General features: G+C 47.4%; 2 protein-coding genes across 6 annotated transcripts in view; both read left to right on the top strand.

The window, feature by feature from the left end:
• GDPD5 (glycerophosphodiester phosphodiesterase domain containing 5) overlaps positions 1 to 6,661 on the top strand; it is a 194,579-nt gene extending 187,918 nt beyond the window's left edge. For all 4 annotated transcript variants that reach the window (XM_071814418.1, XM_065833682.2, XM_071814488.1 and 1 more), the window contains 2 exons: positions 2,141 to 2,253; positions 3,504 to 6,661. In XM_071814418.1, the coding sequence (XP_071670519.1) occupies positions 2,141 to 2,253; positions 3,504 to 3,619 (229 nt within the window). In that variant the 3' untranslated portion in view covers positions 3,620 to 6,661. The remainder of the gene's footprint in view (positions 1 to 2,140; positions 2,254 to 3,503) is intronic.
• Positions 6,662 to 11,882: 5,221 nt separating this feature from the next.
• Positions 11,883 to 25,494, top strand: KLHL35 (kelch like family member 35). 2 transcript variants are annotated; one of them, XM_071814527.1, is made up of 7 exons: positions 11,883 to 11,909; positions 13,714 to 14,604; positions 17,671 to 17,855; positions 18,408 to 18,526; positions 19,021 to 19,209; positions 20,394 to 20,600; positions 21,797 to 25,494. In XM_071814527.1, exons 2-7 carry the CDS (start codon positions 13,715 to 13,717, stop codon positions 21,983 to 21,985), a joined length of 1,779 nt encoding a protein of 592 aa, XP_071670628.1. In that variant the 5' UTR covers positions 11,883 to 11,909; position 13,714; the 3' UTR covers positions 21,986 to 25,494. The 2 variants fall into 2 exon arrangements, with proteins under 2 accessions (XP_071670628.1, XP_065707831.2); XM_065851759.2 differs by having other exon boundaries at positions 20,412 to 20,600.
• The last annotated feature ends 1,155 nt before the right edge of the window (positions 25,495 to 26,649 follow it).

The raw sequence follows: 26,649 nt of genomic DNA on the forward strand, positions 1-26,649 counted from the left end.
GTGCCCCAAAATGGTCCAAAACTCTCCATGGGACCTCTAGGACCTATGGGCAAGAGATCATTGTGCCTTTTGGCCGTGCAGCCCAGCTTGATGCTGAAAATTCTGATGTTGTGAACAAAGAAAAGACTCATCATAGCAATATGTTTTGGACCTGATTGTCGATTTAGGAGCATCTAGTGCTTTGAGATCCATTGCGCTTGCAACCACATTGACCTTAGTGGGATCTGCCTGCATGGGACACTAACAGTAAAAGTGATTGTTTTCCAAGTCTAAGTGTCTCAGCTTAGATGATCATAGAATCACAGGATCATTTTGATTGGAAAAGACCCCCAAGATCATAGAGTCCAACAATTAGCTCAAACCTGGCGCTACCCATGTCCCTGAGAACCTCATGTCCATCTGTCAAACCCCTTCAGGGATGGTGACTCCACCACTGCCCTGGGCAGCCTGTTCCAATGTCCCACAGCCTTTTCCGTGAAGAATTTTTTCCTAATATCCAATCTAAAACTCCCCTGGTGCAACTTGAGGCCATTTCCTCTGTCCTATCGCTTGTTACTTGGGAGAAGAGACCAACACCCACCATGCTCCAATCTCCTTTCAGGTAGTTGTAGACAGCAATAAGGTGATTATAATAGAAGAAAAATATTTTCTTGTTTTTTTTATATACTTTAATGTCTTTTTCACCTTGTGCCTCCTCTGTGTTGCTTCTCTCCATGGGTCCGTGGGCTGTGTTGTGTTACCATCCCACCCCCTCTTTCTGTAGCAGAGCACCCCTTTTATCCACACCCTGGTCATGGCCTGAGGATGGATGTCAGTGCTGGGATTTGGGATGGGGATGGAAACCCCATGACATCACCACCAGCTAGATTTTCTTGGAAAAATTACAGAACCTCTCTTGTGGATGTTATTTTGTCAGGTTGTTGCTGTGGACCCAGATTAGAGATGTGCGGGGCTTCCCAAATCTGCTTCTGGGGCTGGGGAGGGGGTTAGAAATTTAAGAGAAGGTGGTTGTCACCCTAAAAAAAACAACAAAAAAATCACCTTCTCTTGTGTGGTTGAGCCGCTAGATGGTGCCAGAAGATCAGAAACCAAATAAGTCACCCTAAATCCCTGCTGTTTCTCCATCAAAGAGGCACATAACCTCTCTGGCTCCAGCAGGAATAATGAGATTTAATTTAAAGCCTTTTTCTGTGGTCAGAAGGTAGGATGAATATTTGGGGTGTGGACTATGAGAGCCTGGCCTGAACAGCATCCTCTGCAATGGGATTTGCATTGTTTGAGCCCACCAAGCCCTGGTTTCTCCTGTTGCAGCAGCAGATCCATCTTTGATTCCAAATTCTAGCAGCGCTGCAGCCAAGGGGCTGCTATAGGGGTGCTCTCAGGCTAAAACAAAACCCAGTTATAAAAGCAAAATCCCTCTTGAACATGCTGCCACTGCTTGTTACTAACATCAGTGATTTTCTTTACATGCATTCAATAATGAGAATAAAAGTCTGGCTAATTTTAAGTCAAGCCAATTTCTCCTCAGCCTCATATTGTTCATGTGGTAAAAACTTTTGGGTGAATGCTGAGTTTCATCAAGGCTTAAAAAGTGTGGAGTTTGGGGTAGAAGCATTTAAGCAAATCGTGTTGAAGGGGGACCATATGTGACAGCTGCCTGCATGGGGACAGTGTCTTTGCTGCATGTCAGGTTTGAGACCTTAATTGGTCCTTGAGGTCTCTTCTTCCACAAGTGTGAACATTTAATAAGGTGAGGAAGGGGTTTTGGTTTCTGTACTTGGCTTGGTCTCCTGTTCCATCTTTCCAACCCTAAGAGTCAAAATAGTGAAAATAATCCTACCTTGTTAGGGCAGCTGGATAGTTGATGTGATAGATAGGGGTTATTGGCAGTTCTTGGTGAAATTAGAGGAATTAGGGTGCTCAAGGTGGTTAGAGATTACCTGATTTTATCTCCGTTCCCCCTCTGAGATAACATCATCTCTGAACATCCTCCTACCATGTGGGGTTGCATAGGTGCAAAGGAGCAAAGATGTGAGGGTTTTGGGACTTGTTGGTCCCCACGTTGTTGGTGGTCGCTTGTATTGAGGTTGCTCCCATGGTTGAGGAGGCCAACCACTGATATCCCCCTCTTGTCTTGCAGGTGGCGTCTAGGAAGCATCAGGACCTACAACCCGGAGCAGATCATGCTCAGTGCTGCTGTCCGCCGCTCCAGCCGGGATGTCAAGATCATGAAGGAGAAGCTGATCTTCTCAGGTATGGATGGGGCTGGTCGGTTAGAGCCCTTTGCTCCATACCTCAGCTGTCACCCTGCTGATGGAAGAGGTGGTCTTAATATAGGTGTCATCTTCTGCCAGTGGGACAGGGTGGCTGGACTGATCCTGCTGCACTGAACCACCCATGGGATATGGTCATGGCTTACCATCCCGAACTGGTGCAGGTCTGAGCATTGATTTGCACAGAAATCCTGCATTTAGCTTCTCAAGTGATGCCATGCAGGTCTCTTATATTGTCACACATCATCTCTGTTCTAAATTGTCAACAGTGCACCAAAAACTGTAAAACCCATTAAAATAATGGCTTGGGTCAGCACAAAGTGGTGATGAGTTTGGGGTTGACCTGGAGTTCAATGGCTCTGTGGATTGAGGGGTTCCTGATATCCTTGTGGTCCTCCCAGTGTTTATTTGTGGTGGAACACGCTGGCAACGTGTCCATCTCACCCCACCTGTAAGGAATATCTCAGAAATCAGCATAAAGAGCATAAAATGTCACAGAATCGTTGGGGTTGGAAGGGGACCTCTGGTGATCATCTAGTCCAACCCACCTGCTAAAGCAGGGTCACCAGAGCAGATTGCACATGAAGTGTCCAGGATATGTCCTAGATAGAAAAAATTCCTAGAGGGTAGGAGATATGTATGTATGTATGTGTGTGTGTATATATATATTTTCCTCTGAAACAAATGTTCTTGCTTAAGGTGAGTATTTACAATTAAAAATATTAGTGGTTGCACATTTTTCATAGTGAGATTATAGAACTCTCCCCTTATCCAGAACAGCAAATTTGAGTAGAGATTAAGTTCACGTATTTTGCACCCTTTTTACACAGGTGACTGAATCAGTTTATAGCATAGTGTCACAAGTGATGGGAGGTCCAGTTTTGCCTCTGATGGTGGCAGGATTGTCAGAGTGTAGATATTTAGATGTGAACTCCTATTTGAAGGCAGATGCTGCTCAGAACTGGTTTTAAATTGGTGCAGTGTTGCTAAACCTGGGGTGAAATCCTTGTAGGATCATAGAATGTCCTGAGTTGGAAGGGACTCACGAGTATAATTGAGTCCAACTCCTGTCCTTGTATAGGACAACTCCACAGCTCACACCATGTATCTGAGGGTGATGGATCCCATCTGGTAGAACTGCTCAGTGCCTCAGTTTCCCTATCCATGGGTGACTCTCGTGGCTTACACCACTATGACAATGTCCCCACCTTCCTTCTCTACCCTCCCCAGAGATCAACAATGGCGTGGAGACCACGGACGAGCTGTCCCTCTGCTCCGAGAACGGCTACGCCAACGAGATGGTCACCCCCACGGATCACCGGGACACCAAGCTGCGGATGAACTGAGGGGCTCCAAACCCAACCCCGGCGTGTGGCCACCCCCGTGTTTGCTCCAGCCATGAGAGCCGTGCTCTCCTGCTCGCTCTGGGATGGGAACCTTTCAGGAACTGCTGGTTGGGCAGAGACCCCTTCCCATACCCCATCACTGGCTACTCCACCTCCCTGGTTGTGAGGTTGGGGGGCTGATTTTTGTAAATATGTAGAAAATTGGAATTTTTTTGTCTTTTTTTTTTTGAGTGTAACTTTTCCAGGGCATGAGTGGAAATACCGTGTTCATTAAATCCTCAACCTTATGGCTGAAGTTATTTGAATCTTGATGTGATGGCCTGAATACCCTTGGGATGTTTTGGGATAAACGTGTTGGACGTGTCTCCCCTTTCTCCCCCTTGCCCTGCTCCCCTCCTTCCCTTGGTGCAGTGGCTGTGTAGCTGAATGTTGTGGTATTTTTGTGAAGTGTTGGGTTTTTTAAATACTTTTTTGTTTGTTTGTTCCCTCCACTTTCTTGGACAATGAAGTTTTTAGCTCTAATGTAAGAAGAGACTGTTGGGAGGAGAGAAGCTTTCCTAGGAGAGGAGATAGCACCACTCTTCCTGGATGAAATTCAGAACCAGGGAAGGGGCTGTACTCAGTCACTTGGGCACCTTCTCCCTGTCCCATCCTCACAGAATCATAGAATGTCCTTGGTTGGAAGGGACCCACAAGGTCATGGAGTCCAACTCCTGTCCCTGCAATGACAACCCCACAGTTCACACCGTGTGTCTGAGGGCATTGTCCAGTCTCTTCTTGAACACTGTCAGGTTGGGGCTGTGACACCTCCCTGGGGAGCCTGTTCCAGTGTCCAGCACCTCTGGGTGAAGAACCTTTTCCTCATATCCAACCTAAACCTCCCCTGGCACATCTTCCTGCCATTCCCTCGCGTTCTGCCATTGGTCACCAGAGAGAAGAGATTGATTCTTACCCTTCCTTCTCCCCTTGTGAGGAAGCTGTAGACCTGTAGTAGCTGTAAACAGCTACTCGGTCCTGTTCTCTTTCCCCAAAGCCTGGATGCTCACAGGGGAATGGCCTTCTTGAAATGTCCTGCTGCAGTCTTGAAGGCAAATCCTGAGTGTTGTCTCTAGATTGGTCTCTGCTGGCAGCAATGCTTTGATTTTTTTATTCCCCCGCCCCCTTTTTCTTTCTTTCTTTGTGTATTCTCAGTGAGTTGGGTTCTGTTGGGAGCCCAGATGGCTTGCAAAACAAGCAATGCCATGAGCACCATCACCACTCAGATCTGGCTAAAGTGCCTGCCACTCCACGTGGCATTTGCAGTCGGTCCCTTTGCTTCCCCATCCTTGCACCCATGCAGGAAAAACAGGAGGTGAGTGCAGGATGTGCTTCCCCCACTGAGATGCTCGTGGGTGAAAGAGTTGTAAATAGCTTAGAAGGTGAAGCAGCCCCAGAGTGTAATTTATTCCTGCAGGTAGACCTTTCCTCCTTGCTTTAACAGCAGAACCTTTGAAAGCTGTATGTTCACATTCTCCAAAGGAGCGATGGTCTTGCAGCTGACAGGCTCATGAAGGCAAGAGCTTTCATCAGCATGTTTCCAATGCAAAAGGCTTTAAACCAAAATCCTAGGCCAGAAGCCAAAAGAAAAACAAACCAAAAAAACCAACCAAACAATAAAAACCCGAACTTATAAACTGAGTAGATGACAGTTGCATTGTATTTGCTCCCCAAAACAGCTCACAGCCAGCCCCAGGGTGGTCTCAGGTCTCTGCTCTTGACCTTCAAGACCTTGTAGAGAGGAGATGGTTTTTGGGTCACTTTGCTGTTCGCACGGAGCCGGTTCCCAAGGCAGCCGGAGCCAGCCAGAAGGCTGCCGGAGCTTGTGAATGGGTCTTGGCTCTGTCCCCATGGCCTTCTGCTGTTGGGTTGCTCCTTTCCTTCCGGATCTTGGTCAATACAACACGCAACATCAGAAATCCCATTGAGCACCGGCTTCCTTTGAAGTGTCCACTGCATTGAAATTGATGAGGCCATCGAAGTTATTTCCTGTGGAGGGAACGGGAGTTGAGGCTGAGTCTTTGGGCGCTGGACAAACTGGGCTGCAGAGCCTGTGGGTGGGTGGGAGAAGTCACCATGCAGAGAAGGTGGTCTGGGGGATGCTGATGTGCATCACATTCAACACGCAAAGCAGGCTTGGAAAGGTCAAAACCAAGCAACGATTGAAAAACAGCCTCGAGCAGTTTGTTCTTGTTTTGGCAGCACTGAACCACTATATATATATATCTATATATATAGATATAGATATTTAAGCTGTACTCCAGTAACATTTTGAAACCCCAAAGTCTTGGGCTTAGTGTGTAAGAATTGGGGGCAGAACTGGCCAACTTAGGTAACAGAAAAATACCCTATTGATAACAAAAATGTGAATTGTGATACTTTAAGTCATACACAGTGCAAATCAAGACTTCAGTTTGCTTGCATCTAGCCTGAATTTTTATGAATATAAGTGGAATAAGACCCTGGTCCATGCTCCCTCTTACCTTCCCCAAATACTGTCCTTCTATATGGTACTCTCTCAAGCCTGTGAAACACAGTGTGAGGTTTTTCTCTGCAGAATTGCAAGACTTTGGTGAATTTGAAGGCTTTTGAGAACAAAGTTGCTTCTCCCTTTAATGTGGTGCTGTATTGAAACATTCCCGGTGAACTGTCATTGCCAAGTGAGAGATGTTGTTTAAATTTCAGCATCTGTTGATAGTCACCTGCATGTTCTATTTTTTATCCTTGGAGATGACTTTATTGAAAAGTCAAGTGCTTAAAAGCTTGGAAGTGTTAAAAGAAATGCGATGAGGAGTTGTTTTCACAATTCACTTTTTATTTCTTTTTTTTTTTTTTGATGATGAGACCCAAACTTTATGCGTAATGCACTGACTGTTACCATTATGGTCCTGAATATTTGCTACTTTTTTTTTTTTTAAAGGATGATACTTTTTTGATTAAAATAGACCTAGACCAAAATAAACTTTGCGATGCTCTGTGAAATAAACTGTCAGTATTCCCCTGTCAGTCTGTGACGTTGTGGTGTGTTCTGGGATTGTCTTGTATAATGATGATGCCTTGATGATCAACCTATGTTTCTGCTTTTTCATACTTCATGAGGGAGCTAAAGCTATGATGGGAGGGAGGTCTGGAGATCTGTCCTTCTTGAGATCAGTAATGTTGAATCTCCTCTTGAGGACATCAAGCTGATTGGTGTGGTTGACACACCTGAGGGATGAGGTGCCATCCAGAGGGACCAGGAGAAGCTCAAGAATTGGGCCCATGTGAACCCCATGAGGTTCAAAAGGGCCAAGTGGAAGGTCCTGCACCTGGGTCAGGGCAACCCCTGCTGTCAATCCAGGCTGGGGATGAAGGGATTGATGAAAAATGATCACCTCTGTTGGGAGGACAGGCTGAGAGAGTTGGGGTGTTGAGCCTGGAGAAGAGAAGGCTCTGAAAAGACCTTAGTGTGGCCTTTCTGGACTTAAAAGGGGTCCATAAGAAAGATGGGGACAGACTTTTGAGCAGGTCCTGTTGTGATAAGACAAGGGGTGATGGTTTGAAACTAAAGGAGGGGGGATTGAAGCTAGATATAAAGAAGTCATTTTTGCCCCTGAGGATGGTGAGAGCCTGGCCCAGGTTGGGCAGAGAGGTGGTGGATGAACCATCCCTGGAGACATCCCAGGCCAGGCTGGACGGGGCTCTGAGCAACCTGAGCTGGTGAAGATGTCCCTGCTCATGGCAGGGGTGGCACTGGATGAGTCTTGAAGGTCCCTTCAACCCAAACTATTCTATTATTCTATGATTCTCTCCCACCCAGGTTTTATAAGACAGTAGCTGTCATGTGGAGAAGAGGTGACTCTGCAGACCTGAGTCTTGAACAGTAACTGTCAAATAATTTTTCAGTGTTTGTGACCACATGGGGACAATGATGCACCTGCAGAACTGAGCAGGCAGCAGTTTTAAGCCAAACGGGAAGCAAGTTATTTTGAACACACATTATGCAAGTCATTGCCCCGGGGTGCTGTGATGGTCAAAAACCATAAGCAAGTTCAAAGAGGAAAAAATGGCTCATATGTCCATCAGCATTTATTAAACACGGGAGCCTGGATGCGAGATCCAACTTGGGATGTCCCTGAGCTGTTCTTTGCTAAACATGTATGTTAAGGGAAAGGTTTGCTCATACGTGCTCTATTCTTTCATTCTTTGCCCCATGATCGGCTCCCAGCTGCAGACAGAGGGTGCTTTGGGTGAGGAGGGGATCTCATCTGGGTCAGTGTGGGATTGTTCTTTGTTAAGCAGCTGTTTTTTCCAGCCCCTGAATGGCTGCATTTAACTGATAGTTGAAAGGGATTACAGTAAATGCAAGACTTTCTCACTGGTTGGTGATGGGTAGTCAGTACCGTGTCATGAGTTTGACTGGCTCTAGGGATACCATTTTAGTGTTAAATCTAAAATTGCCCTAGACGAAGGGGTAGAGCTCCTGATATCTACAATATTGAATAACCTCTAACCCAGGGGCTGTCGCTGTACCCTAGGGAAAGATACTCTAAAGCTGGAAGGAGAGAAATGAGAGTCATGTAGACTGTGTCTGTTATTCAAATAAAAGAACTGTGGATTGGTTGCTGGCTCTAAGCCCAAATGTCTTGGGACAGCCAACTTTGTGCTATTTAACTCTTTTTATTCCCCTCTAAAACTGCCCTGATTTATAAGAGCTTAATGGTACAGCTGGGATAGTTCTTGTAGCATCCGGGAACTTTTCTAACCCTTTAAATCTGCCAATAAAGTTGTAGTCTTGGGCTCTGGGAGGTGATGCTGATGTGATGATGCCCTAAGCCTACACACTTATCTGTCATAAGAAGAATCTCTTATGTCTCCACTAAAGCCTTCATATGATGCGGTGGCTAGAAGCTTGCAAAGTTCAGTCTCATCATGAAGCCGAACCATGATGTGCACAGGAGCAGTGACATGAGGCTGAAGGCTGGTTCCCCTCCTCCTGGGCTCTTGGTGCAAGCAACCTTTTCTTGGTTGAAGCTCCTGACCAGGTTTCAAGCTCAAGGTGAGTATTCACTCCATGTAAAATAGGAAATAAAGTTGTTTTAGGTTTTTGTTGGTTTTTTTTTTTTTTTTTTTTTTTTTTTTTTTTTTTTTTTTTTTCCCTTTTAAAGCTCTTAGTTTTCTCCCTCTCATCCTTCTGGACCCTGTTTTTGTTCCTGTTACTTCCCTGTTCCTCCTCGTATACTTGGTTTTCCTCCTCCACTCATGTCTCCTGGACACTGGTGACTGCCCTTGACTTCTGATAAGTGTCTGAGGGTGCGAAGAGAGTGTCCTGACTCTCTCCATGGCAAGGTGGAGCCATAGATGGTGGTGCCAGGAATGCATAGACAGCTGTCATGGATAGGAAATGATTTCTTCTTCCAGGCATGTGGTGGGGAGGTAGAGACCAACGCATGATCAAGTCCTAGTGACCACCTCCCTCTAGATGTCTCACTTTGGTTTCCATTACCTGGAATCATAGAATATTTTGAGTTGGAAGGGACCTCCCAAGCTCACCCAGTGCCACCCCTGCCATGAGCAGGGACATCTTCACCAGCTCAGGTTGCTCAGAGCCCCGTCCAGCCTGGCCTGGGATGTCTCCAGGGATGGTTCATCCACCACCTCTCTGGACAACCTGGGACAGTGTTGTTGTTAATTGTAAAAAATTTCTTCCTGAATTTATCCAAAAATTCCTGATTTGTTCAAAACTCTCTCCTACCTTTCCTCTTTTCCACTCTTTTCTCCTTTCCCTTCAGCTCAGCTGCGTCCTTTCTCCTTCCTATTTCTTTCTCCTCCTGACATGCACACTCTGCTCCTCCTTCAGGAAGCTTTGGTCCTACATTCACACAGGGCTTTCCCCAACAGACACTTGGAGTTCCTGGTCCCATAGACTTTATTTCCCTTTTGCATCTTTTTCATGCTTGTGGCTTTGTGCCTCATTGCTTCTGTGGGCCATGTGACAGTGACTGAGCATTTTTGACGTTAAGAAGGGATTTTAGAGTCCTAATCCACTGTAAGATAACTGTTTCTGGTGTGTTTATCTACCCTGTAATAGAGCAAGGGGTGATGGTTTTAAACTAGAGGGGAGATTCAGGCCAGACATAGGGAAGAAATGTTTTATGTTGAGGGTGGTGAGAACCTGGCCCAGGTTGGCCAGAGAGGTGGTGGCTGAACCATCCCTGGAGACATCCCAGGCCAGGCTGGACGGGGCTCTGAGCAACCTGAGCTGGTGAAGATGTCCCTGCTCATGGCAGGGGTGGCACTGGATGAGCTTTGAAGGTCTCTTCCAAACCAAATTATTGTCTGACTCTACAACCCAGGGCACTGGGATCGAAGGAGAGGTTGAGCTCCTGCCTCTGCATAAGGTGTCCTTCCTTCTGTTCCACCTAGCAGACAACACCTTTCAAACACCCTCATGTCCTGGAGCTCTCTTGCATATTTCATGTTCTCTGTTTCAAGCAAAAAGGACACAAGCATGGCTTGTAGCACAGCGATAGCCACTTTGAGGCATGGTGGCATCACATGGGGAAATCCAGGGCCAAGTGCAGATTGGCTGAAGAAATCTCAATGGGAGGCTTGACGTGGGCACAGGGACAGCTGCCCCCTGCAAAGCCTTCTCATTGTGGTCACTTTGCGTGTTTACAACTCGTAGTAGCTGTTCCCTCCCACCTCTGTGTCTGCACACACTGCTTAAAGCTGGGGTTTGGTTGTGAGCAGGTTGGTAACCCCATGCTTTATGGCTGTGAGGAGATGACAGCTTTGCAAGCTTGCTGAAGAGTTTCCAACACTTTGGAGATCTTTTTGCTGTGTCCCACAGGGCAGGATCAGTGCTGTGCTGCCACTTGGACTGATGACTCACTACCAGTTATAGAATCATAGAATCATTTTGGTTGGAAAAGACCCCCAAGATCATCAAGTTCAACGGTTAACGCATCCCTGGCACTACCCCATGTCCCTGAGAACCTCATTTATGTGTCTGTTCAACCCCTCCAGGGATGGTGACTCCACCACTGCCCTGGGCAGCCTGTTCCAATGCCCCACAGGCCTTTCAAAGAAGAATTTTTTCCTAATATCCAACCTAAACCTCTTCTGGTGCAACTTTGCAGCCATGGAAGGTTTAGATCGGATATTAGGAAAAATATCTTCAGGAAAAATTATCTCCGTGCCCAGACATGGTCACACCCCTGGTTGGTGCAGCCTGGTAGTGCCAACTCTATCAGGGTGGAAGGTTCTAAGAGCAAATCCCCCAACCCTCCCAGCCCATTGCACAGGCTGGGAAACCACAGTCCCTTCCAGGTTAGCAGTGATTCATATGCAAATGCTGGGAGCAAGCAAGATGCCAGCTTGTGCCCTGCACCCCAGCAGTGGGAGAGGAGCAGAAAGCAGCCAGCCAGCAAAAGCAGCAGTGGTGCCCTACAGAAAAGCGATTTCACTGGGATAACAACATGCAGGGATTGGTTATTATTAATATTTCTCTTCTGTGTAGCGTGAAATAACACAAGTTGTTCGAAGTGATGCTGGGCAGGGGAGGGAAGGCTGGCTGCATCGCATGATGGGGGTTTCACAGTTTTCAGCACAAGGGTTTCTTCACGGAGCTGCTTTAATCTCTGAGCATTTAAAAATTCAGCCAACAACTGGGATCAAGTTAGAGGGGAGGGTGCAGAAAGCCACACAGGACAAACCTCCCCTTCTGTCCCTATCATCCTCAAGGACTTAATTACCTAATTATCACTCGTTAATGAGGGGAACCGCAGCTCCTCCCTGACCCAATCCGTTCCTGCTCCAGGCATCTTTTTCGCTCACAAAGCCGTATTTTATTTATCAGCTTTAGTGTGGTTTCCAGCGAGACGGAGTCTCTATCAAATGAATCGTTCCACCTGGACCTCAATTTGCTCTCCAGATGGCTCGTTCCCCTTAAGCTGCCCTGGTGTGATATATTTTCCCTGGGCTACAATGGGTTTTTCCCTGGGTCCTGGCTCCTCCCTGGCTGGCTGTTATTGACAGCTGCGTGGCTAATGCCCTGTAGCTTTCTGGCATGTCATTCACGAGAAACAAAAGCAAATTTCCCCCCCCTCCACCTCTCTGGCAATGAGGATAAAGGGGATGCTTTTGTGCTTCCCCAAGCATTGCAGCAGAAGGGCTGAGCGTGCTCTGCGGAGGGGACCTGTCTCCGCACCGAGTCCCGACGTGGATGGGAGCTTTTCCGAGTCCCACCTAGAGAAGACAACCTGTGGGCCAGGTAACCTTGGACTTCTTGCGCTAGCAGCTGGGGAGGCTTGGAAAAATAAAATAAAAATAAAAATGCAGCATTTGCTACTTGGATGGAGAGGGTGAGCAGGAGGAACGCGCATGGGTGAGGGCAATGGGGAAAACCTCTTTTTTTTTCGTATTGGCAGCATTTGTCTCATGGGTAGACAGGAGGGATGTGAGCTGGCGTTTGGATTAATTGGGGAGGGAGGAGGGGGTGTCTCTTTGTAAGATGGCTTGAGCCATTTCTTCCCAGCACAGAGCGGTGTGTGACCCTGATGGCTCAGAAACCTGTATGGATCAGGCAGAGAGGTGGAGATGTAGGTGTGTTTTTCTCTCTTGGCCTGTTGGTGAAACGTGGAGCCAGCCGTGCTCTTTGCAAAGGCATCTCTAGAGAGCTACCTTTGCTCTAACTTCTTTAAAACGCTTTGAACTGAGTAACAGCAGTTGCCATCGGTGGTGTTTGGGGCATTTAGAACCTTCACCCCCTCCCACATGATTTCCTGGGTGTTTAGTTAGGGGTTGTCACACTGCTTCACAGCTCTTGAGGTCTCTGCAGCTTCACTGTGCGTGGGCAAAGGTGTTTTCCTCATTGCTGGGGGATTCTGAAGGCACAAAAGGTATGGCGACACTTTCTCAGGGTAGCGGGGTGAGGACCCTCAGGGCTATATTTAGTTGTCCTACACATGGTTATCCTGGTGCAGGTGCAGCCAGGAGGTGTCGTCTGGAATATGGGAGAATCTGAGTACCTTTGGAGTCTGTGGTCAGACACAGAGTCACAGACTGGTTGGGGTTGAAGGGACCTCTGGAGATCATCCAGACCAAGCCACCTGCTAATACAGGGTCACCAGAGCAGATCACACAGGAAGGTGTCCAGGTGGGTTTGAATGTCTCCAGAGAAGGAGACTCCACACGCACTCCGGGCAGCCTGGGCCAGGCTCTGGCACCTCACAGTAAAGAAGTTTCTCCTCATATTCAGATGGAACCTCCTGTGTTTCAGTCTGTGCCCATTCCCCCTCATCCTGTCATTGAGCATCACTAAACAGAGTCTGGTCCATTCTCTTGACACCCACCCCTGAGATATTTATCAGCCTTGATAAGATCCCTCTCAGCTTCTCTTCTCCAAACTGAACAGTCCCAGCTCTCTCAGCCTTTCCTCATAAGTAAATTGCTTTAGTCCCCTAATCATCTTTGTAGCCCACTGCTGGACTCCTTCCAGTAGTTTCCTGTCCTTCTTAAACTGGGGAGCCTGGAACTGGATGCAGAACTCCAGATGTGGCATCACCAGGGCAGAGCAGAGGGCGAGGAACAACCTCCCTCGACCTGCTGATCACACTCTTCCTCATACACCCCAGGTACCATCGGCCTTCTTGGCCACAAGGGCACATTGTTGACTGAGATGGCTCATGATGGTAGGATGGGGAAAACAGTTAATGAGAGCTACAGGATGTTAGAAAGAAAGGAAAGGGTGTTGAGGTGTTAGTACAGCATAGATTGGGAAAGGCAACAGTCTTAGAAGAAACATCTGAAAGCAGAAGGAGTTGGTCTACTGAGATGAGGTTGGATGAGGAATATTCTAGTGCCCATCACTGCACTGTGGTTTGGAGGAAACGTTGGTTACTGAGTGTGAGCCATGTGTGAGGATGAAAGGGCAGAGTCTGACTATATTTTTTTCTAGAATCTGTACTTCTTCATGGCACCAAGAAAGATGCAGTAATCGTGACAGTGTTGGACATTTCAGTCAGATATTTTAACAGCATGCTGTTCTCTTGTCTCCTTCACTGCTTCCTAACAAGGATGCATCGAATGATGAAAGAAGAATCAAGTTTCAGGACAAGCAGCCTGGAAAACGTGACACGGGACCCAAGCAAAGAAAAGCTGCACATGAAGCTCTGCAGTGGGTCCTGCCATGCTGAGCAGATCCTCCAGACACTAAACTCCTACCGGCAGAGCGGCATCTTCACAGATGTGGTGCTGTTAATTGATGGACAAGAATTTCCCTGCCACCGTGCCACTTTGTCAGCCAACAGCACGTATTTCAGGGCCATGTTTGGTGGTGATCTCAAAGAAGGCCACCAGGATATCATTAATATCCAGAAGATTTCTGCTTCCAGCATGTCTCTCCTTCTTGACTATATGTATGGGGGGAACATCATAATTCAGGAGGACAATGTTGAAGGCATCTTGGAACTGTCTGACTTGCTGCAGATCTCCAAGCTCAGAGATGCTTGTGTCACCTTCCTTGAAGGTCAACTTCACCCCTGCAATTGTTTGGGTATCATGAAATTTGCCGATTCATTTTCCATCACGTCCCTGACAGAAAAGAGCAAGAGGTTCATGCTGGAGTGTTTTGTGGAGGTGTCATGTCACGAAGAGTTCCTGGAGATGGGTATGAAGGAGCTGGTTGAATACCTGTCTGACGAGCAGCTGGTGGTCCCCAAGGAGGAGGTCGTCTTTGAAGCAGTCATGCGCTGGGTACGGCACGACGTACCTGCCAGGAAGGGAGCCTTGAAGGACCTTCTTGAGCATGTGCGTCTGCCCCTGCTCGACCCCACTTACTTCCTGGAGAAGGTGGAAATGGATGAACTCATCCAGGACTCAAAGGAGTGCATTCCTCTACTGCATGAGGCCCGCAAGTATTACATCCTCGGGAATGAGGTCAGCTCTTTGCGATCAAGGCCAAGAAGGTAAAACACATTGTCTTCTTCCCTAGACCTTCATGGCCTAAGTTGATGGAAATTTGAGGGACATTCTTGGGTTGTTTTTTCTTTAGACCTTGGAGATGTCTGCCTGGCTTAAAGTATTCCTTTGAAATATATACTAATGCGTATGACACGTTTTTGTTGTTGTTAGCAAGTAGTTTGGGTGTGCCATGATGCTATCCAGATATATGTCCAGACTACGGGCAAAAAGGGATGTTTGGAGCTCTTTATTTTTGTTTTTACCAATGAGTAGACCACTGGGTTGAGATCTGTTTTCCATTCCCACCTCTATCACTGGACTGCTCTCATTACATCTCTCTTGGTCTCTCTCTTACCTTCTCCAAGCTCTCTGTTAGCAGAAAGGCTTGGACCACTCAGTCCTCCTGGACATCAGCATGATACCCAGCTCAAAGACATTGTGGTGGGGTCAGAAATTAATGTCCAGGGGAAAAAAAATAAAAGAAAGCAGTTGTAGGCAAGGTGGCTACCCGGGCAGCCTCCTTTTTTATTTTTGTTTTCTTTCCTTTGATTTACTGATGAACAGCAAGAAGATAAAGAGACGCTGTTCCAGGCAACTTGCAGTGTAAAGAGGACACTGAGAAAAAGCAATTTCTAGGGGAGGGTGTGGGTGGAATCCTGTACCTTTTTTATGACTGAAATTTGGGTTTGACCCACCACATTTTAAACCTCTGCTGTTTGTTCATGGTCCCATATAAGGGTGTGCTGGGTAAGAGTGCTGATGGGCATCTCTGGTCTGGGGTGGGTTGCCATATCAGGGTTGGTTTGCAAGGCTCACCATCCTTTTCCAGATGAGATCCATGACTGTGGGGCTGCAGGGACAGGTTCTTGTTCTCTCCTTCTCTTTGTCCCAAGGAGAACAAGTTTTCTGGCTGCCTGGTGCAGTATCCTGGGCAGAAAGATGGAGGTTGCCCAGTACATCTCAGGTGGATATTAGGAACAATTTCTTACTAGAAAGGGTTGTGGGGCTTTGGAACAGGCTGCCCAGGGCAGTGGTGGAGTCACCATCCCTGGAGGGGTGGAAAAGATGTGGAGATGAGATACTCAGGGACATGGGTTAGTGCCAGGGCTGGGTTAATGGTTGAACACAATAACATTGACGATCTTTTCCAACCAAAATGATTCAACGGTTCTAAGTCTCAGCCTGGCATTTAGAGCATTGTGTCAGGTGGCAGAGATCATTTGCCACATCATCTCTGTGCTGAATACCACAATGGACCATAATACATGGAACTGCTCAATAACAAGTTCTGTGGTGACCTCCTCAAGGATGCAAATGAGCCATCAGTGTGCCCAGGTGGCCAAAAAGGCCAACAGCATCCTGGCTTGTATCAGGAATAGTGTGGCCAGTAGGACTAAGGAAATGATTGTGTCACTGTGTTCAGCGCTGTTGAGGCCACACCTTGAATCCTGGGGTCAGTTTTGGACCCCTCATCATAAGAAGGACATTAAAATACTAGAGAGAGTGAAGAGGAGGTGACGTAGCTGGTGAGGGGCCTGGAGCACAAGTCTCAGGAGGACCAGGTGAGGGAACAGGGGGGTTCAGTCTCGAGAAAAAGGGTCTGAAGGGAGACCTTCTTGCTGTCTATAACTACCTGAAAGGAGGTTATAGCATGGAGGGGGTTGATCTCTTCTCCCAAGTAGAAATTGATAGGACAAAATAAAATGGTCTCAAGTTGCACATGAGGAGGTTTAAGATTGGATATTAGGAAAAAATTCTTCTTGGAAAAGAAACATTGGAACAGGCTGCCCAGGGCAGTGGTGGAGTCACCATCCCTGAAGGGATTTAAAGGCATTTAGACTAGGTTCTTAGGGACATGGTTTAGTGCTGGAGTTAGGTTAGGTTATGGCTGGACTCGATGATCCTGAGGGTCTCTTCCAACTGAAAAGATAAATACCTAAAATTCACTGGGCATAAACGCCACCCCTCAGCATCCACATTTTACCTCTGTCCTTACATAGCTTTGGTCTTAACCAAGTTGTCTCAGGCCTCAGGAACTTTCGCCCAAGTCTTTCAAATTCTTTTTCACTTGCTCCTTCCTCTCCCCTCCTGCAGAGCCGTTCCTCTCTTGCCTGATGGCTGGCAGGACTTTCCTGCTGCCTGTCTCATCTGCTCACTGCTATTAGGGCTGGAGAGAGAGACAGATTTCCTGGAAACACTTCTCTCTCCAGGCAGAGAGCTTGTTGCAGGCGGGATGCCAAGAACGGCTTTGCACACTCGTGGCTGTGCCTGAGGATTGGGTTTGATTGTGCTGAAAGGGGGAGGGTGAGTGGCAGGAGGCAATCTCACAAAGGACTTTTAAAGGTCATTCCCACTACAAGGTCCTCACGCCAAGAAAGTCCCTGAGGTGCTGGAGCGAGTTGAGAGAAGGGAAGGGAGCTGGGGAAGGGGCTGGAGCACAAGTGTGATGGGAGCGGCTGAGGGACCTGGGGGGTTCAGCTGGAGAACAGGAGCTGAGGGGAGACCTTCTGATCTCTGAACTGCCTGAAAGGAGCTTGGAGCCGGGGGGGTCGGGCTCTGCTCCCCAGGAACAAGCGCCAGGAGCAGAGGAAACGGCCTCAAGTTGCGCCAGGGGAGGTTGAGGTTGGATGTGGGGAACAATTTCTTCCCCAAAGGGCTGTGGGGCATTGGAACAGGCTGCCCAGGGCAGTGCTGGAGTCACCATCCCTGGAGGGGGTTGAACAGATGTGGAGATGATGTTCTCAGTGACATGGGTTAGTGCCAAGGTTGGATTAACAGTTGGAATAGATCTTGAGGGTCTTTTCCACTAAAATGATTCTATGATTTTCTTTGCCTATGCAGTTTAGACCCCTTCCCACCCAAGCTGGGAGGTGCCTTTGATTTGATAGTGCAGACAAAAGGGAGGGTGCAGAGGTGAAATTATTTGCCCAGAAAATCAGTAGTTGATGCAGGAGAGGACCTTGATCTATCTAATGGACTGTGCCACCAATGGCCTATTATAGATATGATGGGAGGGGTAATGGAAAGGAGCAGTGTGGTCTGGGGACTTAACCATGCCTTTCATGGTCTAGGTTCATGGAGCTGGCAGAAGTCATCATCATCATTGGGGGCTGTGATAAGAAAGGCCTTCTGAAGCTGCCCTTCACAGACCTTTACCACCCGAAGAGCAGGCAGTGGACAGCCCTCTCCAGCGTGCCTGGCTACACCAAGTCAGAGTTTGCTGCCTGCACACTAAAGAACGATGTATACATATCAGGTGAGATACCCTGGACCAGATGGTCCCTTCCTCATTGCAAAGAACATCAGAACCTCTGCTTGGGCAGCTGCTCCTTAGGTCTATTCACTAGGACTCATGTATCACAGCTTTGGAGCAAGGTCACTTCTTGATGAAATTTATCCTTAAGTGATTTGGATTTTGCTGTGCTGAGGAAAAATTTCACCTTTGGGGGAGGATGGTAATATTATAGAACCTTTCCCTCCTGCTTATCAGAGCTTCTGTCAAGAGGGTTCTGCTGTGGAGTGAGCTGATTTTGGTGTGTGCTGTCAGATACGGTTTCATAAAACCTGTCCCTCGCTTAAAATACGTGTCCCATCAGATGAGTTCTGTATAAGGGATGGAGCAGTGTAATAAGTGCATTGAAGTCCAGAGGGTAACTCCCTTGGGAAGCTGAGTTTATGTGGCCATAAGCCAACAACCACATTCTGGCCTAAGTTGTTCCATTGCATGGAGGAACTCTGCGATATTGTGTAACAAGGTGATGGTTCTGTCGTTGGGACCACACCAACTCTCCATCCCTCTGCTTTTCAGGAGGACACATCAGCAGCAATGATGTTTGGATGCTGAGCTCCCAGTTGAACGTCTGGATCAAGGTTGCTTGTCTACAGAAGGGCCGATGGAGGCACAAAATGGCAACACTTCAGGGCAAGGTAGGCAATGGCTTGAATTTTGGAAGAAGCCATGTAGAGCGCTGTCCCCCACTTCTCCTGCTGCCCAGTACAATAAGAAACTGTCAGTGTGTGTTTGTCCTCTGGGTAATTTAGAGATGGTTTTGATGGGAAAACAACTAGGACATAACCGAGATGGCATTGCTTTAAGTTGGATGTGGGTTGCCACCTGAAGGAGCCACAAATGAAGTTGTGGCAAAAAGGTCTACCATGGGGTGGTGCAAGACTTCTGCAGATGGCTGAGTTAAGTCTTTGGATGAAACACCTACAGGGTGGGGTGTTTCATAGAATCATAGAACAGTTTGGGTTGGAAGGGACATTTAAAGGTCATCTAGTTCAACACCAAGGATCTACCGTGGCTTGATGTCTGTCCTTCTGGCCAAGCCCTGTCCACCCCTCTTGTTTGTGGTAGTAACATAACCCATTAGGTGACTCTCGGAGTTTCTAATCATCTTGCTTTGCTCCTTTTGTGGCAGATCTATGCTGTGGGAGGCTTTGATGGTTTTTACCGCCTCTCCAGTGTGGAGTGCTATGACACCTTCTCCAACAGCTGGTCAACCTTGGCCCCCCTGCCTCAAGCTGTGAGCTCGGCGGCTGTGGTCTCCTGCCTGAACAAGCTCTATGTCCTTGGCGGTGCCGTGGATGACACCGCTAACACTGACAAGGTATTGCTGGGGCATCAAGAATGGATGGAGACCTAAAAACCAAGATTTGCTAGGGAACATGGAGGGAAATAGAATCATAGAATAGTTTGGGTTGGAAGGGACCTTCCAAGCTCATCCCAGTGCCACCACTGCCATGAGCAGGGACATCTTCACCAGCTCAGGTTGCTCAGAGCCCCGTCCAGCCTGGCCTGGGATGTCTCCAGGGATGGTTCATCCACCACCTCTCTGGCCAACCTGGGCCAGGCTCACACCACACTCAGGGCAAGAATTTCTTCCTCATGCCTGGCCTGAATCTCCCTCCTTTAGTTTCAAACCATCACCCCTCGTACTATCACAAAGGGCCCTCAAAAGTCTGTCCCCATCTTTCTTCTTGGCCCCTTTTAAGTCCTAAAATCCCTGAAATTGAGTTTTCCTTAAGCTACAAGGGAGCCTTTATTTTTGTTGTTGTTTATTTGTTTGTTTGTTTTTTGAGACTAATGAAGGCTCCCTTATAATTAGATGAAAATTCATACATTTCATTGGAAGCCAATGAGTCTTGGGGACCAGACAGGGAAGGTCTCATGATTTGACAGCACATCTGTTGTGATTACAGTAGAGCAGGTTCTACTCTGAAGCATCCTGTGATGTGCTGAGCCTGACAGATCCCTGTTCTTAGTCAGCCCTGAGGCACCACAAGAACAAACCTCAAATCATGTGGACATTCGCTTCAGTTAAGTAGCAATAGCAGTAGCTGCTTGAAGGAGACCTCTGCAAACCAGACATGATGCTTCTGGTCTCTTGAGCTGCAGGAAGAGCCAACAGTGTTTCTCAACTCAATCTCTGAACACTTAACTGTGCTCTGTCTGTGCCCAGCCGTCTCGGGGGCTTGTTGTTTGTCTGGGAGACTTGAATGGAAGAGGGAATCATAGAATCATAGAAAAGTTTGGTTTGGAAGCTCATTTAGTCCAATCCCCTGCCATCAGCAGGTTCATCTTCACCCAGATCAGGTTGTCCAGCCTGGCCTTGAGTCTCCAGGGATGGGTCATCTACAACCCAGAATGCTAGAACCCCTCGTCCCTTTGCTCACTGCAGTGGTCTCTGGGTGTAGAAGATCCCATCCATGTTGCTGTCCCCATGCTCTTCTACTTCTAGTCAGTGGTAGCTTCATACAAGCAAGGAGATGAGGTAACTCCATGTTCCCATAGCTGCATTTCTCCTCCCAGGTCCAGTGCTATGACCCAGAGGACAACAAGTGGACGCTCTTGTCTCCCACCCCTTTTTACCAGAGGTGCATCAGTGCCGTCTGCTTGGACAACATCATTTATGTTGTAGGTGGACTTCTCAGTAAAATCTTCAGCTACGATCCAAGGAAAGACAGCTGGCGAGAAGTGGCCACCCTGCCTGGACCTCTGGTAAGGAAGAGCTTTGAGAAAGCAGCTCTGAGCTTTCCTTGTCTAGAATAGATGCAGCCATTTGTGTTTTGCTGAGATTGAAGGCACAGAAAATACACTATTGGTTTTGCTCTGAGCATGTGAACGTGACCTCTGCAGAGCAACTCAGACATATACATACTCACCATCAGTGTCCATACCGTTTGGAGGACATATCACCCACAGCAAACCCAAGTTTTCTTATTGAGACTGAGTCTATGCTAGCTATGGATGCTGGAAGAGTGAATTTGCAGGGTGAAAATATCGGTGTTGAGGACCTGTTCTCCACACTATGCGTTTCATAGTGAGTGTTGTACTGTCTCTAGTCTGGCTGGAAATGGTGGTGGTTTTGTATCTTCATTTAGTGTCACCCCAGCTTTTCACTCCAAAGCCATGTGAACTGTGCATAGTGAAGAAGAACGATAGGACACATAGAATAGTTTGGGTTGGAAGGGACCTTCAAAACTCATCTGGTCCAGCCCCCTGCCATGAGCAGGGACATCTTCACCAGCTCAGGTTGCTCAGAGCCCCGTCCAGCCTGGCCTGGGATGTCTCCAGGGATGGTTCAGCCACCACCTCTCTGGCCAACCTGGGCCAGGCTCTAACCACCCTTAGGGCCAGCAGTTTCTTCCTCACGTCTGGCCTGAATCTCTGCTATTTGAGTTTAAAACCATCACACCTTGTACTATCACAACAGATCCTGCTAGAAGTCTGTCCCCATCTTTCTTATCCGCCCGTTTTAATTATGGAATGGTTGCAATAAGATCTCCCTGGAACCTTCTCCAGGCTGAACAACCACAGCTCTCTCAGCCTGTACCTCAGCTGGATCCAAATAAAAATACCCATGTCAGTGCACACTTATATGTGTCTTTCACAGGCAGGTGCTGGCTGGGTTCCCAGGCTCTTGGGGTGCTTGTGAGTCCATGCTGTGCCTGGGGTTCTGCCAGAAACAGCAAAGTCCTGTCACCACTCACTTGAGCCATTTCAAAAGCCTAGACTCTTACTGAAATGGTAAGATTTCAGCACACTAGGAGCCAAACATCACTTATTTACTTTCACTCCCTTCTGCTGGGCAGGTGAGAATTGATCCCATTGCAATGGCTGACCCCCTTGCTCAACCCCAATTACTAAAGCTGGAGTTTGCTCCTCAGCTCTAGGGCTTTTCTTCTGTTTTCTAGGAGAGCTGTGGCCTGACGGTGTGTGGAGGGAAGATCTACATCCTGGGTGGCCGAGACGAGAACGGGGAAGGCACGGACAAAGCGTTCACTTTCGACCCGGTGACGGGGGATGTGGAGCAGCAGCCGCCGCTGCAACGCTGCACCAGTTACCACGGCTGCGTCACCATCCTGCAGCGCATGAACAGATGACCGTGGGGCTCCAGCTGCATCCACCTCCCCCCTAGAGCCCTCCCTTGAGACACTGGCCACCCAAAGCATGGACAGACATTTCACCTTTGTGTGGGGAAGGGCAATACAAGCCACTGAAGAAGATCTTCTCCAACCAGCCCCTGAGCAGCCTCTATTTTGTTTTTCCCGGCCTCCTGATGCAAATGGGTTTGATTTTGATCTAGGTCAGAGGATGGAAAGGTGCTGGGCTGTGTGAAGCTGCATCGCAGAGCTTGCCATAGTAGGATACAAGCATCCTTGCAGCCCTTGGAACTACTAAATTTGACTTTTACTTAGGTTTATCTGGCTGCATATTACAGTTTTCTTCTATGTTGGCAACAGGGGCTTGCTGTCCTGCAAGAACAAGTATTTGGTGCTTTCTGGTGCCCAAGACTGCTGCAGTAACACTTATAATTACAGGATCCAATTCTTTAGCTAAAGCTACCAGAAATATGACTATTTAACTCAGTAGAACTCTGTCAAACCATGGTGGTGAACTAGGTGTCCATTAATGTCCATGAACAGCTAGTCCCGTTGCAGTGGAGAGCTGAGATTGAGACTTCAAAGCTGATATCCCAAGAAAATTTCTCTACCAAATCCCCAAAACCCTGGTTAAATAGTCCATTCTGCACATGCTGTATGAGGGCTATTCCCCTAAAGTGTCTTTGTGAACACCATGACAACTTATTTGTGTAGCCAAGAGTTCTTTCTTCAGAGAGGCAGAGGTAGGGGAATATTAACGTGTAGGAATCAAGCATGAAGATCTGAGGCATGGTAGCCATAAAATCACATCTGCCTCATTTTGGCTCTGGAGTATGCTAGCAAGTATTAAAATAAATTGAATATTTAACAGATTTGATACAGGGTCCCTAAGAACCTGAATGTACAGCTGATTTGGAGGGCATTTGATTACACAGACCATATTGCACCAAGCCATTTGGTCTCAGGTATAGAAAAGGTCCTGAGCACATTGAATTTGGGTAGAATAGTCATAGCCTTTGGTGTCAGGGTCTTTAGTCCATGATTGGAACTGGTGATTTCTGGTGGGTCCTTGTAACTGTTCATGTTGTTCGATTAGGGATTTAGTTGTTGTCAAATGTAGAGTGGGATCTCTTAAAAACTCCCATTACATGTACATTTTAGGGTGCACTCCTCTACTGCAGGCTGCTGGCTGGCTGCTGTGTTCTCTGCATCTTCCTTTCCTCACCCCAATGATGACTTCTTCTTGAAGTAGAGGAAACGACTATGTCCACTGTCCCAGATACTTCCATTTTCAGGGCATTTTAATCCTCTTAAACCTTCTGGTTTTGCCTGTTTTCCCCATACAGCTGTTTTTTATCTGGTCGTCTTTAGTACCTCTGTTTTCTGTCATCTCTGAGAAGTTCACCTCTTCTTTGTGATGGTATCAAGCTCACCCGTAAAATGTGGCAAAAAGAAGTCCCTGCTGAAGAACCAAAACTGGCTGTAACCAGAGTATGCTGATATCTGTTCCCTTAGGAAATGTATGCTCTTTCTTTGTCCAAGTGATGAGCAAAGGTGTTTCATAACACGAATCATACCCTGTGCTCCTCATGGTCACATCTGGAAAGTCTCAGGGCTATGGTGGCCATTTCAGTGTGCACTACTTGCAAGTTCTAAGCCTCATTCTCTTTAAGGTCTGTGAATGTGGGTTAGACCTTTTATCAGATCATGAGCAGCACAATGTGTCATTTAAGCAATAAAAAGGAGGTTCAGTGCTGATATAGATTATTCCCTTGAGGATACAAAAGGAAATTAATGCTGGTAGAAGGTAATTTTATTTGCAATCAAACTGCATCCACAGTTGTGTCTTTAATGGAATTGGTGATTACAGGAGAAACTGGCACCTCTCCTTCAGTTAGTTCATGGAATCATAGAACAGTTTGGGTTGGAAGGGATCTTCCAAGCTCATCCAGTGCCACCCCTGCCATGAGCAGGGACATCTTCAGCAGCTCAGGTTGCTCAGAGCCCCGTCCAGCCTGGCCTGGGATGTCTCCAGGGATGGTTCAGCCACCACCTCTCTGGCCAACCTGGGCCAGGCTCTCACCACCCTCAGGGCAACAATTTCTTCCTTATGTCTGGTCTGAATCTTCCCTTCTTTAGTTTAAAACCATCAACTCTTGTCCTATCACAACAGGCTCTGCTCAGAAGTCTGTCCCCATCTTTCTTACAGACCCCTTCTAAGTCCAGAAAGGCTGCACTGAGGTCTCCCCGGAGCTTCTCTTCTCCAGCTGAACACCCCAGCTCTCTCAGCCTGTCCTCCCAGCAGAGCTGTTCCAGCCTCGCATCATTCCTGGGGCTCCTCTGGCCCCTCTCCAGCAGCTCCATGTGTGTCCTGTGCTGAGGACCCAGAGCTGGACCAGCACTGCAGGGGGGTCTCACCAGAGCGGAGCAGAGGGGCAGAATCCCCTCCCTCCCCCTGCTGCTCACGCTGCTGGGGATGCAGCCCAGGACACGGGTGGATTTCTGGGCTGCAAGCGCACGTTGCCGGCTCATGGCCAATCTTTCACCCCCAGCACCCCCAAGTCCTTCTCCTGGGGGCTGCTCTCCATCCCTCCATCCCCAGCCTGGATTGATACTGGGGTTAAATTGGTCCAAAAGAAAGCATCTGTCACAAGCACGAGCACATCAACCCATACTGTGATAGCCTTCAGGGCCAGAGAGACCCTTCTCCTCCTGTGGCATGATATCCTGAGGGCCACAAGCCCCAGTCTATCTCTCCTCCCCAATTTTGCCTCTCTCATTGCTCTCCTGTGCCGTAAGCAATTCACCACTTTTGTACGGGCACCCCTTCAAAGTGCACGGCTTGGGACCCAGTATCTCCACCTAGTCTCATAATTTATTTAGCCAAGGAAGTTCTTAATTCTCCATAGGCTTCCCATTAATATATCCCTCCTCTTGGTCTGCGCTTCAGAAAATTGTGCTATTTTTTCAAGTGAATGAGCGCAGTGAGAGTTTTCATTGAGCAAAATCTGTTCTGCTGAGGATGGTGAGCAACACAAGGAATCAGACCTTATGAAAGGGGTGGTCCTCGTGCCAAATTTCTGACTTGAATAGGGCCCTAAACACAGACATAGCTTGAGAAGAGCATAGAAATATATTTGGACATAGATTAAAAAAAAAAGGTAGTTTTCCACTTGCACCAACAACTTCTCTTCCCACTGTGTTTCCTGATTTTCCTAAGGCCTCCTGGGAGTCTCTTACTGTACTTCATGCTTTATTTCTGTAGAAATAAGCACACCCGAAAGAGTAGAAGGTGTTCTCATCAGCTTTCCCACTTGTTTTATGTGTGTGGTTTGTTTCAATAGGTGTAACATGGTGGTGGAAGTTATGGCATAGATACTGAAAGGTTCACCTCATTCTTGGTCCTAATATTCATGTGTTTGTGTGTTGTAAGGGCTGTGGCCATGCAGGGAAGGGTTGGGGAAGGAATTTAACCTCTTTTAGAAATAAATATTCACCTTGACTCCTGAGTGTCTTCGCTGCAGGAATTTCATTTGTGCATATTGCTTCATGACAGTCCAAAAAATGCATCATTGATGGAGCATCAGAAGAACTTTGAGAGCACCATACTTGAGATGTCCCAGCCTCTGTCTAGGATACCTGAATCCTCAATCTAAGCAGGTAGGAAGTTCTAGGTATGACTTTTTGTCTGCCTGGAATGATATTTTTAACTATCACACAGGGTCATGGCCAAGCTGGTGTAGAGAAGGTGCCTGGATCATTCAAACTCAGTGGAAGGAGAGGGAAACTTGTACTCATATTTTGGAATGAGGGAGAGAGTATTTCCAGAGAAAATGAAAAAAATATGTGTCTTGGCTGATTCTTGCTCTTCTTTAGTGTGGTAGAAGAACACAAAACATTAAACTGGCTGCCACGGCAGCCCGCTTCAGTTTCTGAGGCGGCTTTTCTCAGTTCACATGTAAAGCACCTCCTTGCTATGTTTACAGCAGTACACAGATTTGCTGTGGGAGCTTTGTATGGCAAAAGATGTAGAATGAAGTAGAGATCATCTGCCAAGCACGTGCGGTAGTTTCAGCTTTATGTATTTAAGCTTTTAAAAACAAAATAAATTACTCTTTTTTTTTTTCTTTTACATTCCAAACCAGCAACTGTCAATCACTTTTGAGTAGTACTTGAACCATCCCTTCCTCCCCCATGTACCTTTGGTTTTCCTGCTGCCTGACTCAGCTGTTGGGTTATTTTGGGTATGTTTTTATTTTGGATGGAAGCCAGAGGGAAGAAAAAGCTTTTCAAGAGCAGATCACATGGATGGTGTGGACAGCAAGACCTTCAGGGACTGACAACATTTGTCCATGACACACAAACTAGAAGAATTATAAATAACCTGGATGATGTGGCTACTGTGGAGAACAAGATGAATTGTTTGGTAGCTTTGACTAACTAGTGAAAAAAAAAAGCCTTTCTCCTGAAGGCAAATGAGATGTGATGCAACTGGGCACAAGACAGATGCCACCCAGAGACAGAAAAGCATCCTGTGGAGCAGCGTTCAGAGAGGGATTTGGTGGCTGGAGTGGCCGAGCATCTGAAGCAGGTTCCAGTGTGATGCTGTTAGCAGCGAGGTGATACTGGGATGTGGGAGCAGAGGGGTGACATGGAGGGCTGAA

Source organism: Patagioenas fasciata, chromosome 1 (assembly GCF_037038585.1).
Source record: "Patagioenas fasciata isolate bPatFas1 chromosome 1, bPatFas1.hap1, whole genome shotgun sequence".
Lineage (NCBI taxonomy): Eukaryota > Metazoa > Chordata > Aves > Columbiformes > Columbidae > Patagioenas > Patagioenas fasciata.